The sequence below is a fragment of the Mustela nivalis genome (genome assembly GCF_964662115.1).
Source record: "Mustela nivalis genome assembly, chromosome: 12".
Classification (NCBI taxonomy): Eukaryota; Metazoa; Chordata; class Mammalia; order Carnivora; family Mustelidae; genus Mustela; species Mustela nivalis.
The window spans coordinates 59,609,479-59,629,736 of NC_139031.1; the positions used below are offsets into that span (position 1 = coordinate 59,609,479).

Here is a 20,258-nt window from a genome sequence, read left to right on the forward strand (position 1 = left end):
TTGGTGTTTTGGGGCCATTCTTTGGATAGGTTGTGTTGAATAATACAGATCTCAGGAAGAGTCTTGGTCTGCCACTGTTTGTAGAGTGAAGCTAAATTTCTGGTTTAAATTAGCTAAACCTATTTAGGATTCTTTCCTCCCTTTGAACATGATGATTGAATGTGTTAAAAATTCATTGGTTTCCTCATGCCCCTTCACTCTTTTCAATTAAGAGATGAAGAATGGTGAGTAAAAGAGATCATGAAAATGTGTTTGATATTATTTCATCTTTCGTTCTTTAATATGGATTGAATGTTTATCCTTTGCCAGGAATTCTTTTATGACCTCGGGTTATGGTAATGAGCAAGACAAATGGGTTATCTTACCTCATGGAACTCATATTCTAGTGGAGTGCCTCAGACAACATACATAAAGGAACTGAATATGACCCAAAGAATAAAATAAATATCCATGAATCCCTACTATATCAAGGCATGATTAGAGAAATAAATGGGTGGAGGAAAGGAGATAAAGCTTTCTTAAGGACAAATGCAAATATGTATAGCTACTATCCCACCTATAAGGTGTAGTCTAATTCCTTTTGTTTTGGTTGTGGGCTGTACTTAGTGACTTGCTTCCAAATAATAGTATATAGGAAGGAAAATACAGTGATTTCATAGTGGAGAAATATAGTAGACACTATATTAATCAAGTGACCAAGGTTAATATCACTATTGATAATGTATGTTGATATTGGGCTTCTACTAATAATGTGCAATAAGATGCTCTTCTCCTTTGTGGTGTTCTTCCCTAAAAGCCATAACCCTGGTATAATCATGAGAAAATTCATGTAAGTCCAAAGTCAGAAGCATTCTACAAAATACCTGAACAACACTTTTCAAAGTGTCAAAATCATGAAAAGCCTTGAAAGAGTGCAAAAACTGTCACAGATTGGAAAGGACTAAGGAAACATGAAGAATAATGCAATATGATGATAGCCTGGATTTAATACCAAAACAGAAAAGAATGCTGCTGGAAACTAGTAAAATCCAAATGGAGCTTTCAGTTTACTTAAGAATAGATTCCTAAGGTTAGTTTCTGAGTTTTAATAAATGTATCATGGTTTTGTAATATGTGAACGTTAATGAAAGGGGTATTATTACAGGTAAAGATCCATATTATTTTCATAATTTTTATGTGAGTCTAAAATTAACTTTAAATAAAATGTTTTATCACAACCCAAAAATAAAACAAAAAATAAAATTAGTTTTGAAAGCAGTATCTGTATAAATTAGAGAAAATAGCTATTGACAGGCACAGGGATGCTGTCTTACAAAGAATGCCTGAAGAAGGTTTCTCTCAGTAGATGATGAACTTGAGCTGAGCTCTGAATGAGGGGAATAAATCAGCCATGGAAATATATGGGGAAAGAGCATTCCATGTAGAAAAAACAACAAATGCCAGTGTCCTAGGATAGACATGAAGATGGCCATTTAAGGAACTGAAGGAGGAACAACGTGGCAGGATGACTGAGTAGATGAGACTTTAGAGATGAAGTCAGAAAAGTAGGAAGGGGACAGAATCTGTAGGAATCTGTAGGGTCTGTAGACCATGGTAAGAACTTAGATTTAGTCATAACTGCAGTATAAAACCTTATGGGATTTAAAATAGGCGGATATGGTCTAAGGATTGTATTTAAAGGGCCACTATTCCTGCAGTAAGACTCCGTTTAGGAAGCTTTGGAAAGACGGTGGTGGCTCTAAGGTTGCGGCCCGGAGGGGGCGGCGGGAAGGAAATGGTTTATACTGTGTGACAGAGGAAAGAGGTTATTGAGTTGAGATGTCTCTTGGAAGCAGAACTCATACACTGGGTATGGGAGAAGATGGACAGAAGGGAACCAAGGACAAAGCGTAGGTTATTTTCTTGAGCAATGGAAATGGGAAAGTAAGACATCAGTTGGGAGAGAAATGGAAAGTTGTACTTTGGCCTGTTCTGTAAGAGGGAACATGAGATATAGAGACATAAAATGTACACCAGGTTCATGAGCCTGCCGCTGATACGGTATTGACTAAGGATACTGGGGAATAGGAGCGCTTGTGGGTAGCTCTCATAATACACCATCATGGAGCTCACAATAGATAATCGAACTTACTGAGTTTTTGTTTGCTTGTTTCATTCTCTCTGTACTCAATTATGACTGTGAACATTTTGAAGACCACGTACCCTTTACATCAGGGTCTCAAAACCTTGTTTCCTTAACAAAGTAAGGATTCAACAAATGAATGTTTAATAGAAGTTTTTTTTTTTCTTTTAAGATTTCATCCACTCATTTGAGAGAGATGGGGAGAGAGAGAGAATGAACAGTGAGCAGGAGCAGAGAGAGAAAGAGAAGCAGACTCCCTGCTTTCAGACTCCCTGCTTAACCGAAAGCTCCATTCAAGGCTCGATCCCAGGACCCTGAGATTGTGACCCAAGCTGAAGGCAGATGCTCAAATAACTGAGCCACCCAGGTGTCCTTAGAAGTGTTTTATAGAACTAGTGACCCAACTCCTCAGATAGGAGGAGCTCAAAATAGAAAGAAACTACATAATACTGATCTTTTTTTGGCTTGGGCTGCGTAGATAAGAATGGAACCAATAATTGAGGGATTTATTCTTGGGGTAGAAGGAGTGTACTGATATGTGACCAGATTATGGGAGGAAACCAACTTTCCCCTATGTTATCTGGACTCCTTCATATGTAGTCGATTGAAAATGCTGGGAGATAGTGTTGTAGATCAGCCATCTTAAACTAGGCAAACACTGGATTCAGCAAAAAATAAAAATTGTATGAGTAACACCTACAAATATTTTCATCCTGAGGTTCTTAGACTCTCCAGATTAAAATAAAAATAAACAAACAAAAACGAATAACAGATCCTGGAAAAACAATGGCAAAGAGTATATATGTGGAACCACAAATTGCAATGAATGATGTGAATGAGAAGATTAAAAGTTGGCTGTAGCTAAGAACACCAGAGGTGGGGGAGGGTGAAATTTATGAGATGCTGAGAAAGCCTCTACTGAGAGCAGGGCATTGACACTGAGGGTTTGAAGGTAGACAGTCCTGGGGCAGATAAAGAGTGTGGGGAAGAACCTCTCAGAGAGCAAGGGCAGCACGTGAACAGCCTTAAAGCAGTGAGTGTGGTGTTGCTCTCACGAGGGAAACAGTACAGAGATGTTGGATCACAGAGAGTGAGGGAGAGCCCAACAAGACATGGATTTGGGAAGGCAGCCTGATTCTTAGGGAGCTCTTAATTTTATTCTCTGTGCTATGAGAGGTCTTAGGAGAATTATCCTGAGAGCATGAGCCAGTAAATCTTCATGTTTCTTACACAGCTGCTGGCCAGCTAAACCTGGCGGAAAGCGGTACGTTCACTGAGGAAGGACAGCATCTGCTCAGCTAATAGAGCTAGTGTTACTCATTGGGAAGGAGAAAATCTAGAGAGATGCATCTGTTTCACTGAGCGGCCAAGTTAAGAGATTTTGAAAAATGTCTTTTAAGTGTTTTTCAATTTTCGTGTCATTAAAAAGTTAATTTTTTATGAAATTTCAAATAATATTGCCAAGTATTTGTGGAAAATTGTGTAGGTGTTTCAATGGAAAAAAACCCAATAATATGCCTACATTATTTTAAGAAATATTGATTACTGTTAAAAATGAATATAAAACTTTCATACCAGAGAATATCATAAAATAAAAACAATCAAGTCATCAGAAATACTGTTTACATTGAATTTATAAACAAAATACATGAAATTTGCATTTTTATGACATACCCTTAAAACTTAAAAAAAATTCCTGTGGGGGGAAAAAAAAACTTAAAAAAAAAAACTTAAAAAAAAAACTTAAAAAAAAATTTCCACCCATTCAGTTTCTCAAGCTTGAATATTCGAGAATTACTTCTCTTATTCTCCATATTCAAGTCCTGCTACTGGTTTTAATTAAGGAGAATTTGGGGGAGAAGATTGTTATTTTTTACTCTTTGTGTGTAAGATATTAATCAGGCAAACACATGAATTACCCTCTCTGATGTGCCAATTAAAAAAAAGCTTACCTTAAAATACTATTTTAACTGGAATTAGACTTCATGGATAGCAAACAAAAATGAGTCACTTAATCTGCGTTGTGTCTCTTTTTCTTGGTTACCAAGAATCTGTAGCAGATGTTCCCAGTTGATGGTGGTTTGGCCATGTTACAGTGAAAGGCTGAGGACTCTGTGAGTCTCTAGGCTTTTGCTTTTCCTTCACAGTGAGGGGATGAAGGTACAGTTTAAGCCCTTTATGTGCATTTTAAACATTATTATTTAAAGATTTTATTCATTTATTTGACAGAGAGAGATCACAAGTAGGTAGAGAGGCAGGCAGAGAGAGAGAGAGGGAAGCAGGCTCCCTGCTGAGCAGAGAGCCCCATGTGGGACTCGATCCCAGGACCCTGAGATCATGACCCGAGCCGAAGGCAGCGGCTTAACCCACTGAGCCACCCAGGCGCCCCCTTTATGTGCATTTTAGACAAGATGAAATGGGAAGCCCTAAGGGTGCAAAGAGGGCATGTGCTAACAGAAATACTTCCCTTTAAGGAGTTGATTTGGAATAAGTCTTATGATAGCTACTTTAGAAGAATTCTTTGGCTTAACTCTGTTTTCAAGAGGCAGTCTGTAAAATGTACTTTTTTACTTGGACAAACTTCTGCTCCCAGCAAATGGGCAGTTGGATAGGCAACAATCAGTCAGTCATATTTAGCTTAAAAAATCATGAAAACAGCAAAAATTAAAAATGTTTTACTTTAGGGCGCCTGGGTGGCTCAGTGGGTTAAGCCGCTGCCTTCGGCTCAGGTCATGATCTCAGGGTCCTGGGATCGAGTCCCGCATCGGGCTCTCTGCTCAGCAGGGATCCTGCTTCCTTCTCTCTCTCTCTCTGCCTGCCTCTCAGTGTACTTGTGATTTCTCTCTGTCAAATAAACAAATAAAATCTTAAAAAAAAATGTTTTACTTTAATAATATATTCTCATGACTGTGTTTTGTTTTTTAGAATTTGTATATAATTTTCACACTGTTTATCTGCACTTTCTAGAAGCCAGATAAGAAAGGTTAATTCAAGATTATACTTATCAATACCATTCAAACAAAAAGACTTATATATAATTATTAAGAATTCATTAGGGGATGCCTTGGTGATTCAATCAGTTAAGCATCTGCCTTTCGCTCCGATCATGATCGCAGGGTCCTGCTCAGCAGGGAGTCTGCTTCTCCCTCTGCCTGCCACTACCCTGCTTGTGCTCTCTCTCTCTCTGACAAATAAATAAATAAAATTAAAAAGAAATATGTAAGGTCTAAACACCCCAACTGAAAGTCAGAAATTTTCAGATTGGATAATAAAAGCAACAACCAACTATAGGTTCCCCAGAAGAACCCATTTTAAATATAAAGAAAGATGAGGTTGAAGATATAAAGATAGAAAAAGATATACTTAAGTACCACATATCACAAGAAATCTAGAGTAGTAATATTCATATTAGACAAAGTAAATTAATGAGCAAAGGATATTACCTAGAAAAACAAGGGTCATTTCCTAAAGATAAAAGAGTCAATTGAACAACAAGACAAAAGAATCCTAAAGATTGGTGTATCTAATAATGGAATTCAAACTACATGAAGCAAAACTTACAGAACTTCAGCAAGAAATAGACAAATCTATGCTTCATGTTGGAGATTAGCAGCCATCAGTCGATAATTGAGCACATAGAAACAAAAGCAAAAAAATGGAGGAGACTAGAAAACTCTTATCAACCAACTTCATCAAAATGACATTTAGAGAAGATTCCACAAATGATTGAGTAGCCCACATTCTTTACAAGTGCACAGGAAGCATTATCAAGATAGATTACTTTCTAGACCCTAAGTAAGGAAATTAGAATATTAGAAAAAGTTTGATGTTAGTAAAAAAAAAAGAAAAACAACACCCCACTAAATATAGAGTGAAAACAAAGTTTACAAATAATAAAAACCTCAGCTTATAGTTAAGATTATTTATTTATTTTAGGGAGAGAGAATGAGAGAGGGAACACAAGCTGGGGGAGTGGGAGAGGGTTTCCCGCAGAGTGGGGAGCCCCATATGGGGCTTGATCCCAAGACCCTGGGATCATGACTTTAGCCAAAGGCAGATACTTAACAACTGAGCCACACAGACAACCATTAGTTCATAGTTAAGAAATTAGAAGCAGCAGTGTAAATGAGACCCAAAGTAAGCAGGAAGGAAATAATGACCAGAGTGAAAATCAATGAAATAATACACAAAACAAAAAACTTAAGATAATCAAAAGGTAGTTCTTTGAGAAATTCAATAAAATTAATAATTCTCTAGCTAACTCAATCAGTACAAAATGATAAGACAGAAATTTCCAATATCAGGATAAGAGAGATAATACAAGTACAGACTCTATGAATATTAAAAGAATAAAGAACAATTACAAATAATTCCCAGTACATTTGACAACTTAAATGAAGTAGACAAATTTCTTGAAATGTACAGATAACTAGAGCTTACTCAACAAAGATAATTTCAATGGCCCTATATTAAACAAATTATATTTCTAGTTAAGATCTATCCCATAGACAAAACAAACAAATGAAAAACCCTGGCCCAGATGGTTTGGGAATTCTTCCTAATAATAAAGGAGGAAATAATACTAATTTTACACAACTTTTCCAGAAAAATGAGTAGAAGGAACTATGAGACTTCTCTAGGGCCCACATTACTCTGACACGAAGAGCAGACACACATGACAAGAAAACTATGAAACAGTATCACTCGTGAATATAAATACAGATGATATCGTCTATTTAGAAGACATCCAGTGGAATCTACAAACAACTACTAGAACTAGCAAACAGAGATATTGAGTAAAAAGATCAACATGTAAAAGTTATATGTAATTCTTTATATACCAGCAAAAATTTCATCTAAAAATACCAATTATAGTACTAAGTATATGGAATACTTAGGAATAAATATGGAGAAAGATGTATAAGACCTATTAAATAAGAACAGTAAAACTTTGCTAAGAGAAATTGGGAAACTTAAAATAATGGAGAGATAAACCATGTTTATGGATCAACGATTCAATGTTAAGAAATCAGTTCTCGGGGTGCCTGGGTGGCTCAGTGGGTTAAAGCCTCTGCCTTTGGCTCAGGTCATGATCTCAGGATCCTAGGATCAAGCCCTGCGTCGGGCTCTCTGCTCAGCAGGGAGCCTGCTTCCCCCTCTCTCTATGCCTGCCTCTCTGCCTACTTGTGATTTCTGTCAAATAAATAAATAAAATCTTAAAAAAAAAAAAAGAAATCAGTTCTCCTTGGAATAATTTATAGCTCTAAAACAATCCTGATCAATATCTCAGCAAGCTTTTTTGTGGACATTGAAAAATTAATCCTAAAATTTTTAAAGAAATACAATATATCAATATCCACAACTATAGTGATAAGGAAAAGAATTGGACAATTTATGCTAACTTTTAGACATATTCTAAAGTTACACTAATCTACAGAGTATTGTATTTGCATCAAGATAGACAAATAGATGGGTGGAAAAGTATAGAGTCTAGAAATAAATCAACACACATAGTTAACTGATTTCAACATGGGAACACAGTCAGTTCTTAAGGACAAGTTTCAACAAATTGGGTTTCCATATACAAATAAAATGATCAAAATGCAAATAAAAAATAACTCACAATGAATATTAGTTTGAGTTGCAAGTAACAAAATAAGTAAAGAGAATGTTTAAAAATGATGAACTGTAACAATTTTAGGATCTGTCATTGAATCCAAGAAAGAGTTAAATAACGAGGCCTCAGAAGGGGCGCCTGGATGGCTCAGTGGGTTAAGCCAGTGCCTTCGGCTAAGGTCATGATCTCAGGGTCCTGGGATCAAGCCCCGCATAGGGGGCTCTCTGCTCAGCAGGGAGCCTGCTTCCTCCTCTCTCTCTGCCTGCCTCTCTGCCTGCTTCTGATCTCTCTCTGTCAAATAAATAAATCAAAGCTTAAAAAAAAAAGTCCTCAGAAGGTACTGGCAATCGAGCAGCTCCCATGATGTTGGCAATAAGAGTCTGTAGACATTCCTGGAGAGCTTCATCACTGACTTGACCCAGCTTTCAACTCCTGTCTCAAATTCTAAATTTCTAAATTTTCCCAAGAAGCAATATGATGAAACTATCTTTGTTCAGGTAGTTACCCTTATCCCAATTAACTGATTTTGGCATTAAGAATTATTATATAGTTATAGTTACAGTTATTACCATGATAGCTGCTGACTTGTTTCTGTAATCCTGCACATGGTTAGTGGGGTGGCAAGTTACCTGGAAGCGGTTCAAACCAATGGAAATTGTAGTTTTGTTATTTAATAATGTAGACTAAAATTTAGAAAACAAGATATGAAAGCTGTGGTTGTTTTAAAATATGATTATAAATTATCTCCATTTAATCTCATCTTGAAAAGGGAAAAAATTATTATTAAAAAAGAGAACTATTAAGTCTAGATCTGTATTAAAACATACTTCTCTAAAGAATTGTCATTTCAGATATTTATGTATTTATATCTTTATGCTCAACTGAATAATGATACAAATCTGAACCTTTTTCAGCTATTTCTGATGCAGAATTATACCCATGTCATCCTGATGAAATTGAAATTGGAGGTCTCTGTGTTCGTAAGTACCATATTTTATTTTTTAATAATTATTTATAAACTAACAATTTCAGTGGGTTTTTATGTTCTGTAACTTACTTTAGATGTTAATTATACTCTGGGAGAGAGAGCGAGTGAGAGAGAGAGAGAGCACATACCAGAGCAGGGGTGAGGAGTAGAGGGAGACTCCCTGCTAAGCAAGCAGCCCAGTGTAGGACTCCATCCCAGGACCCTGGGATCATGACCTGAACCGAAGGCAGACGCTTAACTTACTGAGCCACCCAGGTGCCTAAAATCAAAACACATTAGATCCCCAAATTTAATTTTGCAAATGACCAGAGATAGAAACTGCAAAGTCTTCCTAAATTCCTAGAGAAAACTTCAGACATTTTTAACATCAGAAAAAATGAAAAGACTATTTTTTAACACTTGATATATTTCACTGAACAGTATAATCACTCTTGTGATGAGTAGCTCTTTCAATCCAGAGTAATGATGAGTTGAGTTGTAAGAGTAAATGATAAGAGTAAAACAGTGAGTCATTTAAATTTACATTATAATGACTGTTTTTAAGTGAGAAATTGTAATGTAAAAAACCTTAATTTTATTGTTTGTTCTGTCTTAGAAAAGGAAATCTTTCAGAAATTGCTTTAAAGGAGGTAAATTACTTTTATGTCCAAGAGCTAGACTCTTCAAGAGTAGACACATCCAACACGCATTAATATAAACTTGAGCTGATAATTTCTCTGCTGTCAGTATTTCTGTGATTATGGATCAAAATAAGAATATGCAACTTTGCTGATTGCTAGAGAATAATTATTTCTCTAAGTGCTATCTTCCTTTTCCTAATATAAACCCCTGAGTTAGTCTCCATGAGTTTTCCCCATCACCAAGTCTCTGTTCTTTAATATTCCCGACTTCAGATGATGCATTTTCTCCCATCAGGTCAGCTGTCTGCCTCATTGCCACCACCACCCCCAGAAAGGCCCGAAGTTGTGTTGGAGCTGATTGGATCCAGGCTTTTCTGTAGGTGTGCTTTTGAGGTTTCCTCTACAAACACCTCGGTGGGATTTCTCATAACTTGGTCTAGGCTTTCTTCTCAAGAAGTGAAAGAAGAGCTGAAACAAGAGACCACAGTTCAGGCATCCTCTCTTTTAGAACTGGATGGCATAAATCTCAGGCTTGGAGATAGGGTATGTTCACAAATAATTGGATTTTCTTTTCTTTTCATGATGTGTTAATTTTCAAAATGGATTCTTTTTAATATATCATATCCTAAACATACTTTTGGCCTCAGAATATAAAGTACTATTGTTTTTCTTTTTCTTTTTTTCCTTTGTAACCATGCCAACTCCACTGATAATTGGATGAGTCAATAATTTTAGTGACTATATGTGAAGATCCGCTGTTGCAGTTGGCTGGATTATCAAGGAACCCATATGACTTCATGTCTCATTCTGGTTTTAAAATGATAAGTTTTTATTCTAGAAAGATGTTTTCATTTTTTTAATGATGATATCACTTATTATCTACTTTTAAATATATCTTCTTTTTAAATTTATTTTTTATTTATTTTCAGCATAACAGTATTCATTGTTTTTGCACCACACCCAGTGCTCCATGCAATCCGTGCCCTCTCTAATATTCACCACCTGGTTCCCCCAACCTCCCACCCTCCCACCACTTAAAACCCCTCAGATTGTTTTTCAGAGTCCATAGTCTCTCATGGTTCACCTCCCCTTCCAATTTCCCCCAACTCCCTTCTCCTAACTCCCCATGTTCACCATGCTATTTGTTATGCTCCACAAAGAAGTGAAACCATATGATAATTGACTCTCTCTGCTTGACTTATTTCATTCAGCATAATCTCCAGTCCCGTCCATGTTGCTACAAAAGTTGGGTATTCATCCTTTCTGATGGAGGCATAATACTCCATAGTGTATATGGACCACATCTTCCTTATCCATTCGTCCGTTGAGGGGCATCTTGGTTCTTTCCACAGTTTGGTAACCGTGGCCATTGCTGCTATAAACATTGGGGTACAGATGGCCCTTCTTTTCACTACATCTGTATCTTTGGGATAAATACCCAGTACTGCAATTACTTTTAAATATATCTTAAAACACAAAGTCTACAACACTTTATGTTGAGGTTTTGAATAGCTAATATTTTTGAAGTTTCCAAGCAAGTTTTAAAATTATTTCATTTCTTATTATCTTGTTTGCACTATCTACCCAAATACTAATTATAATAGTTTACACATATTTTCTCCATAATTTTATTGCTAAATGATTATTTGTTAATTGTATTTGTAGATATTCTGTAGTGCCTCCGTCTTTTTATTGGAGAAACCACATGTACAAAGTTTAGCCATCGAAAGCCAAGAATTTTTTGCAGGCATTAAGGTATGTAGCCATGGGGGTGGATCAGAAAGATTATTTCTCTATCACTGTGTTTTCCATACTGCGATCTGTGGATGCTGATTCTAGGACCTCATCACCGACTATTGAGATCCCAGAGTCTGTATTTTTGAAAAGTAACCCAAATGATTGTAATGCACAATGATGTTTGAGGGCCCCTGTTAATGAACAAATTTGGAATATATTTGCATTATTTTTCAGAAGTAGCTCACATTAGAATAAAATAAAAGTTTTATTCCCATAATTCTTTACATCATGTAACTAAAAGTTAGAGTATTGATATTTAGTCATCACGCATTTGGAAGACAGGACGAGGTCCGGTACTGATACCTCTGACTGGACTAGAATTGACCCAGGGATCTGTGCTCTGTGAACTGTGATGAGGAGCCTCATTAAAGGAGGCAGTATCTGTGGTCACTGCTGGTAGCATGGTCATCCAAGAACAGGTGAGCTTTTGCAGCAGACGAGCAGGTATGACAGGGAATCCAGAAGGGGTGGATGGAATGGGGCAGTATCAGGAGGTCTAGGCAGGCAAGCACTGAACACCCTCTGTGGTCTCAGCCACGGTGCTGGAGTTTGGCCTGGATTCACCTCCAGTTCAGGGACAAGATGGGATGGTCTATAGATTATGAGATTAACACTCAGAACCAGGGCAGACCCTGTTCCTGTAGAACATCCACTTATACACAATAGGGACCAGGGAAAGGAGGGAGAAGAGCAACCATGTTTTCGAACAGCATCATTACAGTGGAGGGAGAGCAGAGCTCAGACCTTGGAGCACAGAACCTTTGGATCTCCATTGGTGAACACTCAGTAGACAACATCAGCATTCAGCAGTCCACCACCAGAAAATGTTTCTGATTAGGTTAACAGGGAGAAAATGTGGTGCTAAGAAGCATCTGTTTGGAGAGCTAGCCAGGAATTAAGATGGACTAAAAACTTGCTGGCTCACAAAAAGATTGGCCTATGAACTGGATAGGACTGGTCCTAGATTTTCAGTACTCAGTAATCCAACTGAGGAAAACAGAGGCAGTGAAAGAAGCTGATGGTTGAGATATTTAAAGTGATAATAGTATTTTTATTTATATATTAAAAAATACATAGATTTCTATTTGCAGTGATGTGGATGGAGCTAGAGTATATTATGCTGAGCCAAAAAGTTAGAGAAAAACAAATACCATATGATTTCATTCATGTGTGGAATTTAAGAAACAAAACAGATGAAATATGGGAGGGGGGAAGAAAGAGAGGGAAATAAACCATAAGAGACTTTTTTTTTTAATTAAGATTTTATTTATTTATTTGAGAGAGAGGAAATGAGTGCACAAGCAGGCAGAGAGGCAGGCAGAGGGAGAGGGAGAAGCAGACTCCCCAATGACCTGGGAGCCCAATGCAGGGCTCTATCACAAGACTCTGGGATTATGACCTGAGTCGAAGTCAGACACTTAACTGACTACACTTAACTGACTGAGACACCCAGGCACCCCTTAAGAGCACCGGGTGTTACACATAAGTGGTGTATCACTAAATTCTACTCCTGAAACTGGTATTGCACTGTATGTTAACTAACTAGAATTTAAATAGGAGTTTGAAAAAAAAAAAACTTTACATTTTTAATTTATGTTAGGAATGATAATAAATACGCTGTTACCTTGGTGAGTCAGTAAACGTTGACAAAGCAATGGAAGAATATAGTCATCTTTGTCTCCTCCATCTCTAGTGCCCATCCCAGAACCAGAATCACTAAGGCAGTACCAGGATGCCTAACGTGTTGGGGAACCAGATTATGGCTCAGCTTGGAGCAATCCAGCAATTCCATGTGCTGCCAGTGTTTTTAAGGGTTTGGTTTTAATTGATCTTGTTTAAAGAGTTTATTTATCCATTTGACAGATAGAGATCACAAGTGGGCAGAGAGGCAGGCAGAGAGAAAGAGGAGGAAGCAGGCTCCTTGCAGAACAGAGAGCCCAATGCGGGGCTTGATCCCAGGACTCTGGGATCATGACCTGAGCCGAAGGCAGAGGCCTCAATTAAAATTAAATTAATTAAAAATTAATTAAAAATTAAAAAATTCCAGGGCTTCAGTTATTACTCCTAGCTTATTTAGCAAAATACGAGCTGTCAAGAAAAATGCTCTTGCAGAATTTTATCTTAGGAATAAATTCTGTTTTGACATGACTGCTCTGCATGCTTTCTTTTGCCAGTTACACCCAGAGTTAAGCACTATATCAGAAGATGGGAAAGAATATCAGTTGAAGATAGAGAGCACAGTTCCTGTCATTTGTTCTGAACCCAGTGAGCTTGGCCAGCAGTGCAAAATCTCATTAAAACTGAAAACTGTTGATGAAGGTAATATATTAAATTCACTTAATTTTATTATTAGATTTCAGATAATAATTAATGCTTTTTTTTTCTTCTAGAAAAAGTCACTGGAGTGTGTATATATAATTAATTATGTTGTATGTTTACATCAAGTTATGGCTCACTCATATTAATACTTCTGGGCCATTATTATGACTGTCAAAACAATCTGTGTTGCAGTTCTCATTTATCCCTGGCCTGGAAGCTTTTGTTAAAACCAACCAACCAGCCCAGTAATGAGCAACTCCTCCTCTTATCATTCTCTTCCTCCTCCCACTTATTTTTTTTTTCTTTGTTTTGTTTTGGGAGATGGAGGTACAAACTGCTCTTGAAGATTTTCCAAATATCCCGAAATAGGGAGGTGTGATATGGAACTTATGCTACCATAAGTTCCAACTTAGGCAACATGAATCTTCTAATGCATTCTTTACTTCTCTCTCCCTAATGTAAGCTTGTGTTTGAGATCTTTTGTTTTAAAATTCTATTTAAATTACTAATTATATAGATTGCAGGATGCATGCCTGCATATATGTACTGTCACAGCCTATAGAGAAAGGTGAAATTCTCCCATGAACTGATAGAGTACGAGAGGACAAACCATTTATAGCAATCATTGGTTTGATTAGATTCTGTTTCTCCCCCTAAGACTCCGATATACAGACCAAAACACATAAGAGATACATAAATTAGAATGCAACTTTTTTTTTTTTTAGAATGCAACTTTTTTTTCTTTTTTAAGATTTTATTTATTTGAGAGAGATTCCAAGTAGGTAGAGAGGCAGGCAGAGAGAGAGAGGAGGAAGCAGGCTTCCTGCCAAGCAGAGAGCCCGATGCGGGGTCTCGATCCCAGGACCCTGGAATCATGACCTGAGCTGAAGGCAGAGGCTTTAACTCACTGAGCCACCCAGGCGCCCCAAGAATGCAACTTTTAAGAGAGATTCTGTTTATACACCTTTTCACCATAGGACATAAAATGTTATGTAACAAATACACCAAATACAATATATCTAGGTCTTCATGTCTGTATTACACCAAATTATATGTGCTGCCAAAGCGAGCACTGTATTACACCAAATTAAACCAGAGAAACAAAAGTATAAAAAGAGAGTCTGATGGGAATGAATGCAGCACCCAGTAAAGAGATGGATATGGAAATAGAAAGAGGCATCGAGAGAGGCTATCTCCAGGCAGCTGACAATAAGCAGGCTGAGGTCATACCCTGCTACATATTTAGATTTCTAGGAACACCATGAGCAGTACTGTATTTTGAAATTCAGCAGAGAAATATGAAATTAAACCCTTTCTCACACCATTTGACATAATTCTACTTCAGACAACCTGTGAAAAGCATATTTTGTAAATTTTGCTACAGTTTACGGGGACGAATAGGAAGAGGAAGATGTTACTGGTATTTTCCAATTGTGTTAGCCAAAGATTTTCTCCAGTTGCAAGTTTACTTTGAGTTATATTTGTGTGCTCTCAATTCTTTCAACAAGACAAGCATTATAATAATAGAAAAGCAATATGTTTTTACATTTTCAAAGTTTGCATGTTCCTATTATCTGTCAATTAAAAATAATTTCCTTTTTTTCTGGAGAAGAATTTCTGGATTTCATTTTGGATATGTCTCACCTTATCTTTTTTAAGTGTGTCTACTTCCATAGAGAACAAGTTGGTCTCTCCTAATGTATTTCTACAATGACTATGCTGCTTTATTATAGGCTTACAGAGAACAATACTTGGCCTTCACACCATAGACTGAGGAAATGATGTCAGGGGCTATATCCAAGCCAGATGTATTCCATGATCACCTTAGGGAGCTGGCTAAGGGTTTAGATGTTTTTGTTAATTTTTATGTGTATAGGAGCAGTATGTATTTCTAGGGGGGAAAATGCATAAAGAACTTTTTTTTTCTTTCTCAGGAATCTGTAGTCCAGTACAGTGTTCTATATCAGACCAATATAATTTTATACCTTAAAATTATGTGTGAAGAAAAGAAGATAGAAATTTTTAACAACTGCTGCTTTTTTCTGGATCTCAAAAGGATTTTGTAATCATTAATTAGATATGAGAGCAAACTTCCCTTTTTGCTGGTTTTTGGAGCAATCTATCCTTTTTGTTTAGTTGTTTAGTTGTACTTCACAGAAGTTCCTTTTTTCCTCTTCTCTTACCATTTTCTTTCTAAATTATTATTTTTTGTTCTTTGTTCCATAGGAAAGGGAGCATCTCAAGGTTCTGAATATATTGGGACATTTGAGAGACAAAAAGGAATTGAGAGTTTATTACCGATGTGGAATTACTTAATTTATGTTAACATTTATATTTTTAAGATGATGATCCAATAATCATCTATACCAATAATCGTTGCTATCACTCAACAATGGATAGGACATGAGTGCAAACACTGTGAAATGTCACAGACATATCAGGACCGAAGGCAAAATTCTTAGGCAGAAAGAACATTACATTATGTTTCTTGGTGGTGGAATCATGATTTTTCTTTCAGAAACACAATACATTTTCTTTTTTTTTTTTTTTAAAGATTTTATTTATTTATTTGACAGACAGAGATCACAAGTAGGCAGAGAGGCAGGCAGAGAGAGGGGGAAGGAGGATCCCCACTGAGCAGAGAGCCCGACACGAGGCTTGATCCTAGGACCCTGAGACCATGATCTGAGCCAAAGGCAGAGGCTTAACCCACTGAGCCACCCAGGTGCCCCAAACACAATACATTTTCTATACTGCTTTTGAATTTTATGTAGGTACATATGGATATATAGCATTTTTGAAAATAGTACTGTGTATGTACATATATATGTATATATTGAAGTTGATTAATTCATTGTAAAGATTGGCTAGGGTTCAGTAGCTTTGTTTTTATTTAGACAAAATTACAACTATATTTTTAAACAAGAGGAAAGAGGAATAATCTCTCAATTCAGTGTTCCATGTTAATCAAGTTGTTACATGCTTTGGTTGGTATATTTCCTTTAAAAAAAAGTCAATGTATTTTTTCACAAAATAGGTAATGAACAGCAAGGTTTAAATTTGGCGCTGTCTTCCTGTCATGTGGACCTTCACCAGACATCTTCCTGTGCTAACGGATCATGTAGCCATGCTTTGGTGTACTACACGGCTGTGACAGATTTTTCTCGAGATGGGGACAGAGTGACAAACATTGTTGTGGAACCTATAGTGCATGAGGATTTCCTATGGAATAGCTACGTTCCAGACAGTATCCAGGTTGACAAATTACAAAAACTACTTTTACAATTGGAGCTTTAAAAAAGATAAATTTATTTGATCAGTACATCTTATAAACTTTTCTTTTCAAAATTGTTTAATAAGCTTTTTCCATTTTTAAATGAGTCAATTTCAATAACTGTGGTAAAAACAGTAATGACAAAGTCATTGAGATTGCTAAGCAATTTATTGTGTATCACTAAATACAATTAATGATAATATTTACCAAAAATGTCTTTGCTTTTAAGATCAAAGTAAAGGATGTCCCAACTGCTTACTGCTATTCATTTACTGACCCACATATAATTACATTTGATGGCAGGTAATTTCCTGAAAGTTTTTTTTTTCTTTTAGTAGATTTTGTTCTTTTGGATTTTGCTTTTGTTTTCTTTTAAACATCTTCCTATTTCATTGTTTCTTCATCCTATTCACTGAAAGATTAGATAGGAAGGCATGTATGGATATCACTGGCTTGTTTCAAAATACTAATTTATTTGTGTGGAGTTTTTTTGCCTTCAAATTTGGCTCTTGATAAGTATACAATTTAGTTATGAGGATGAATTAGTAAAAATGAAGATTCTTACAAATACAAATAGTCATTTTAACTTGATTTCATTATCTTTAATAGTGGTTAAATTCTAGGCTCTAGAGATATTTACTGTATTGTATCTCCACATGATACTGAAATAATCCTTAAGGTTTAGGTGAGATGATTAGGCGAATGCATTATAATTTTTTTTTAAAAACTGAGTATTTCTATTTCATGACAAGGATACTCAGGGGAAAACTATTGTAGCCATCATGAATACCTGGATATCTGCTCCTGGAATGCAAGTAAAAGGGCAAAATGATCAAAAAGTAATCTAAGCTATCTTGCTATTAATATCTGCATATGAGGATTTAAACTCAGTTATACTGTTCTGGGGAATATATGATTTTAAGATGCCCCTAAAGAAAATTATAAGAACAACTTTTTGTTGAGTCAAAATTGTCTTCATCATGTAAGGTAAGATAATTTATTCTTTTTAAAAATTTTAATGTGATCAAAGTCAGTAAAATTATTCAGTATGGGCAAATAAATACAGAACTCCATCACAAATGATAATCAAAAAGTTTGAGCAATTATTGAAAAGTTGTAGAAATTGATCCCACGTGCAAGATTCCTTTATGGTTACAATAAAAATCTTAGAAGTTTTAGTGGAAAAACCTCTAGAAAACATAGTGGGGATTAATTCAGTTAGTTATAATTCAATAAGATTAATTGTGCAACAAGTGACAAACCCTGTTCTCAATGCTGGGGGTATGGCAGTTCATAAAACAGACATCTCCTGCTGTCATGCAGCTCACTTTTGCATAGGTAAAGAGATATGCACAGTTGATAAATAAAATACAAAGTGTATCTGAGGAACATGGGTGCTATGAAGAAAACTGTAGCAGGGACAGGAGGAGAAGGCTTTAGCAGTGTTGACCAAAGTGATAGGAAAAAGGAAGAAACAAGTCATAGGATTAGGTGTTTGTCACTTCTGTGTTTCATTCAGTGCTCTAAACTAACACGAAGTAGTGGTGTCTCGGTGGCTCAGTCGGTCAAGAGTCGGACTCTTTATTTGGTCTTTGGTCCTGATCTCGGGGTGGTGGGATCAACTCACATAGGGCTCCACACTCTGGGGGGAGTTTACTTGAGATTCTCTCCCTCTTCCCCCTCCCACATGCATGTGCATGCTCTCTCTTTCTCAAATAAATAAGTAAATCAAAAAAATAAACTAATATGAAGCTATTAGATATATGGATTTTTCATTCTTGTATCAAAATACATTGAATGTGGATAAATAAATTGAACACACATTTTTTGCTTATAACGTATTGTGGTATTTTGTACAGTTCTTAATGCAGTTGATTTTTGTTAACCATAGGGTATATGATAATTTCAAAACTGGAACATTTGTGCTTTATAAGAGTGTGTCACGTGATTTTGAAGTCCATGTACGCCAGTGGGACTGTGGAAGCCTTCACTATCCTGTGTCGTGTAACTGTGGGTTTGTTGCCAAAGAAGAAGGTGATGTTGTTACTTTTGATATGTGCAGTGGTCAGCTACATGAATCACAGCCATATTTATCTGTAAAGAGCCAAGATGTAACCAGCAATATCAAGATAAGTGAATCCTACTTAGGAAGAAAAGTCACAGTATGTATGATTTTTTAAAAGTATTTGTCCTCTTTTTCCTATAGATTTTGGATTAAAATCTGAACTTCTTTTCATCTCTATAGGAACTATCATATTTTAACATTAGTTTTCCTCCAGAAATAGCTTTTTGACAACTAATACTGTTCTTAGAAGGAATAACTTTTTTTCTTTTTTTGGCTTAGTACACACAAATAGATGCAGCATAGTTAATACTTCATCAAATCTAACCAGCCTTACTTTAAGATTTCAGTGTAGTAACTTGGTGGGTTATTCCTATAAATTATTTTTGACAGTGCTGAATAAATAGTATATTACACGTAATTAAGAATAAGTATTCAGGGGGCGCCTGGGTGTCTCAGTGGGTTAAAGCCTCTGCCTTCGACTCAGGTCATGATCTCAGGGTCCTGGGATCAAGCCCCGCATCGGGCTCTCTGCTCCTCAGAGAGCCTGCTTCCTCCTCTCTCTCTGCCTGCCTCTCTGCCTAATTGTAGTCTCTGTCAAATAGATAAATAAAATCTTTAAAAAAAAAAAAAAAGAATAAGTATTCGGGGGGTGCCTGGGTGGTTCAGTCAGTTAAGGATCTGCCTTCAGCTCAGGTCATGGTCCCGGGGTTCTGGGATCAAGCCCCATATCAAGCTCCCTGCTCAGCAGAAAGCCTGTTCTCCTTCTCCCACTCCCCCTGCTTGTGTTCCCTATCTTGCTGTGTCTCTCTCTGTCAAATAAGTAAAATCTTAAAAAAAAAGTCTCCAGGAGTAGTTAGCCAGTTTTTGAAATGAGTACAGGTGGTTCTGTCTCAGGAATAAGCTGGTAGATACATGGAAAAGATTAGAGATCATTAATATTTTAAAATAATAGTTTGTGTGTATAAGCTATTTATATTATAATGTCATTTTCCTTTCATCTTCCAAAAAAGTATATTCCAAGTGAATAAGATTCAAATTTAAATGAAAGTAGTACAAAATACAGGTGACTGTTTCTTATAACATTGAGGTAAACAAGAATTTTTAAACATAATGTTATGTATTTAAATTCTATCCTTAAAAACCAAAGTGCAAATGAAAAACTGGGAAAATATTTTCTACATATAAAATATACAGTTAATATAGAAAACACTGCTTTTTGAAAGTATTTTTCTATCTTCCTGTCTTTTTGTTTGTTTGTTTGTTTGTTTAAGAAACTCTACACCCAACGTGGGTCTTGAATTCATAATCCTAAGATCAAGAGTCACATGGCGCTACTGACTGGGCCAGCCAGGTGCCCCTAGAAAACACTCTTATACATCACTAACAATCAGCACTCTGATTAAAATGAGCAAACAATATACACAGGCAATTGACAAAAGAAAACTGATAAATATAT

The 20,258-nt window shown here is 36.3% G+C and overlaps 1 protein-coding gene across 3 annotated transcripts in view; it reads left to right on the forward strand.

Annotated features, from left to right (window-relative positions):
* VWDE (von Willebrand factor D and EGF domains) overlaps positions 1–20,258 on the forward strand; it is a 70,793-nt gene that overhangs the window by 13,890 nt on the left and 36,645 nt on the right. For all 3 annotated transcript variants that reach the window (XM_082693303.1, XM_082693304.1, XM_082693305.1), the window contains exons 4-10: positions 8,654–8,719; positions 9,643–9,890; positions 11,013–11,102; positions 13,319–13,463; positions 16,501–16,718; positions 16,967–17,040; positions 18,629–18,899. In XM_082693303.1, the coding sequence (XP_082549429.1) occupies positions 8,654–8,719; positions 9,643–9,890; positions 11,013–11,102; positions 13,319–13,463; positions 16,501–16,718; positions 16,967–17,040; positions 18,629–18,899 (1,112 nt within the window). The remainder of the gene's footprint in view (positions 1–8,653; positions 8,720–9,642; positions 9,891–11,012; positions 11,103–13,318; positions 13,464–16,500; positions 16,719–16,966; positions 17,041–18,628; positions 18,900–20,258) is intronic.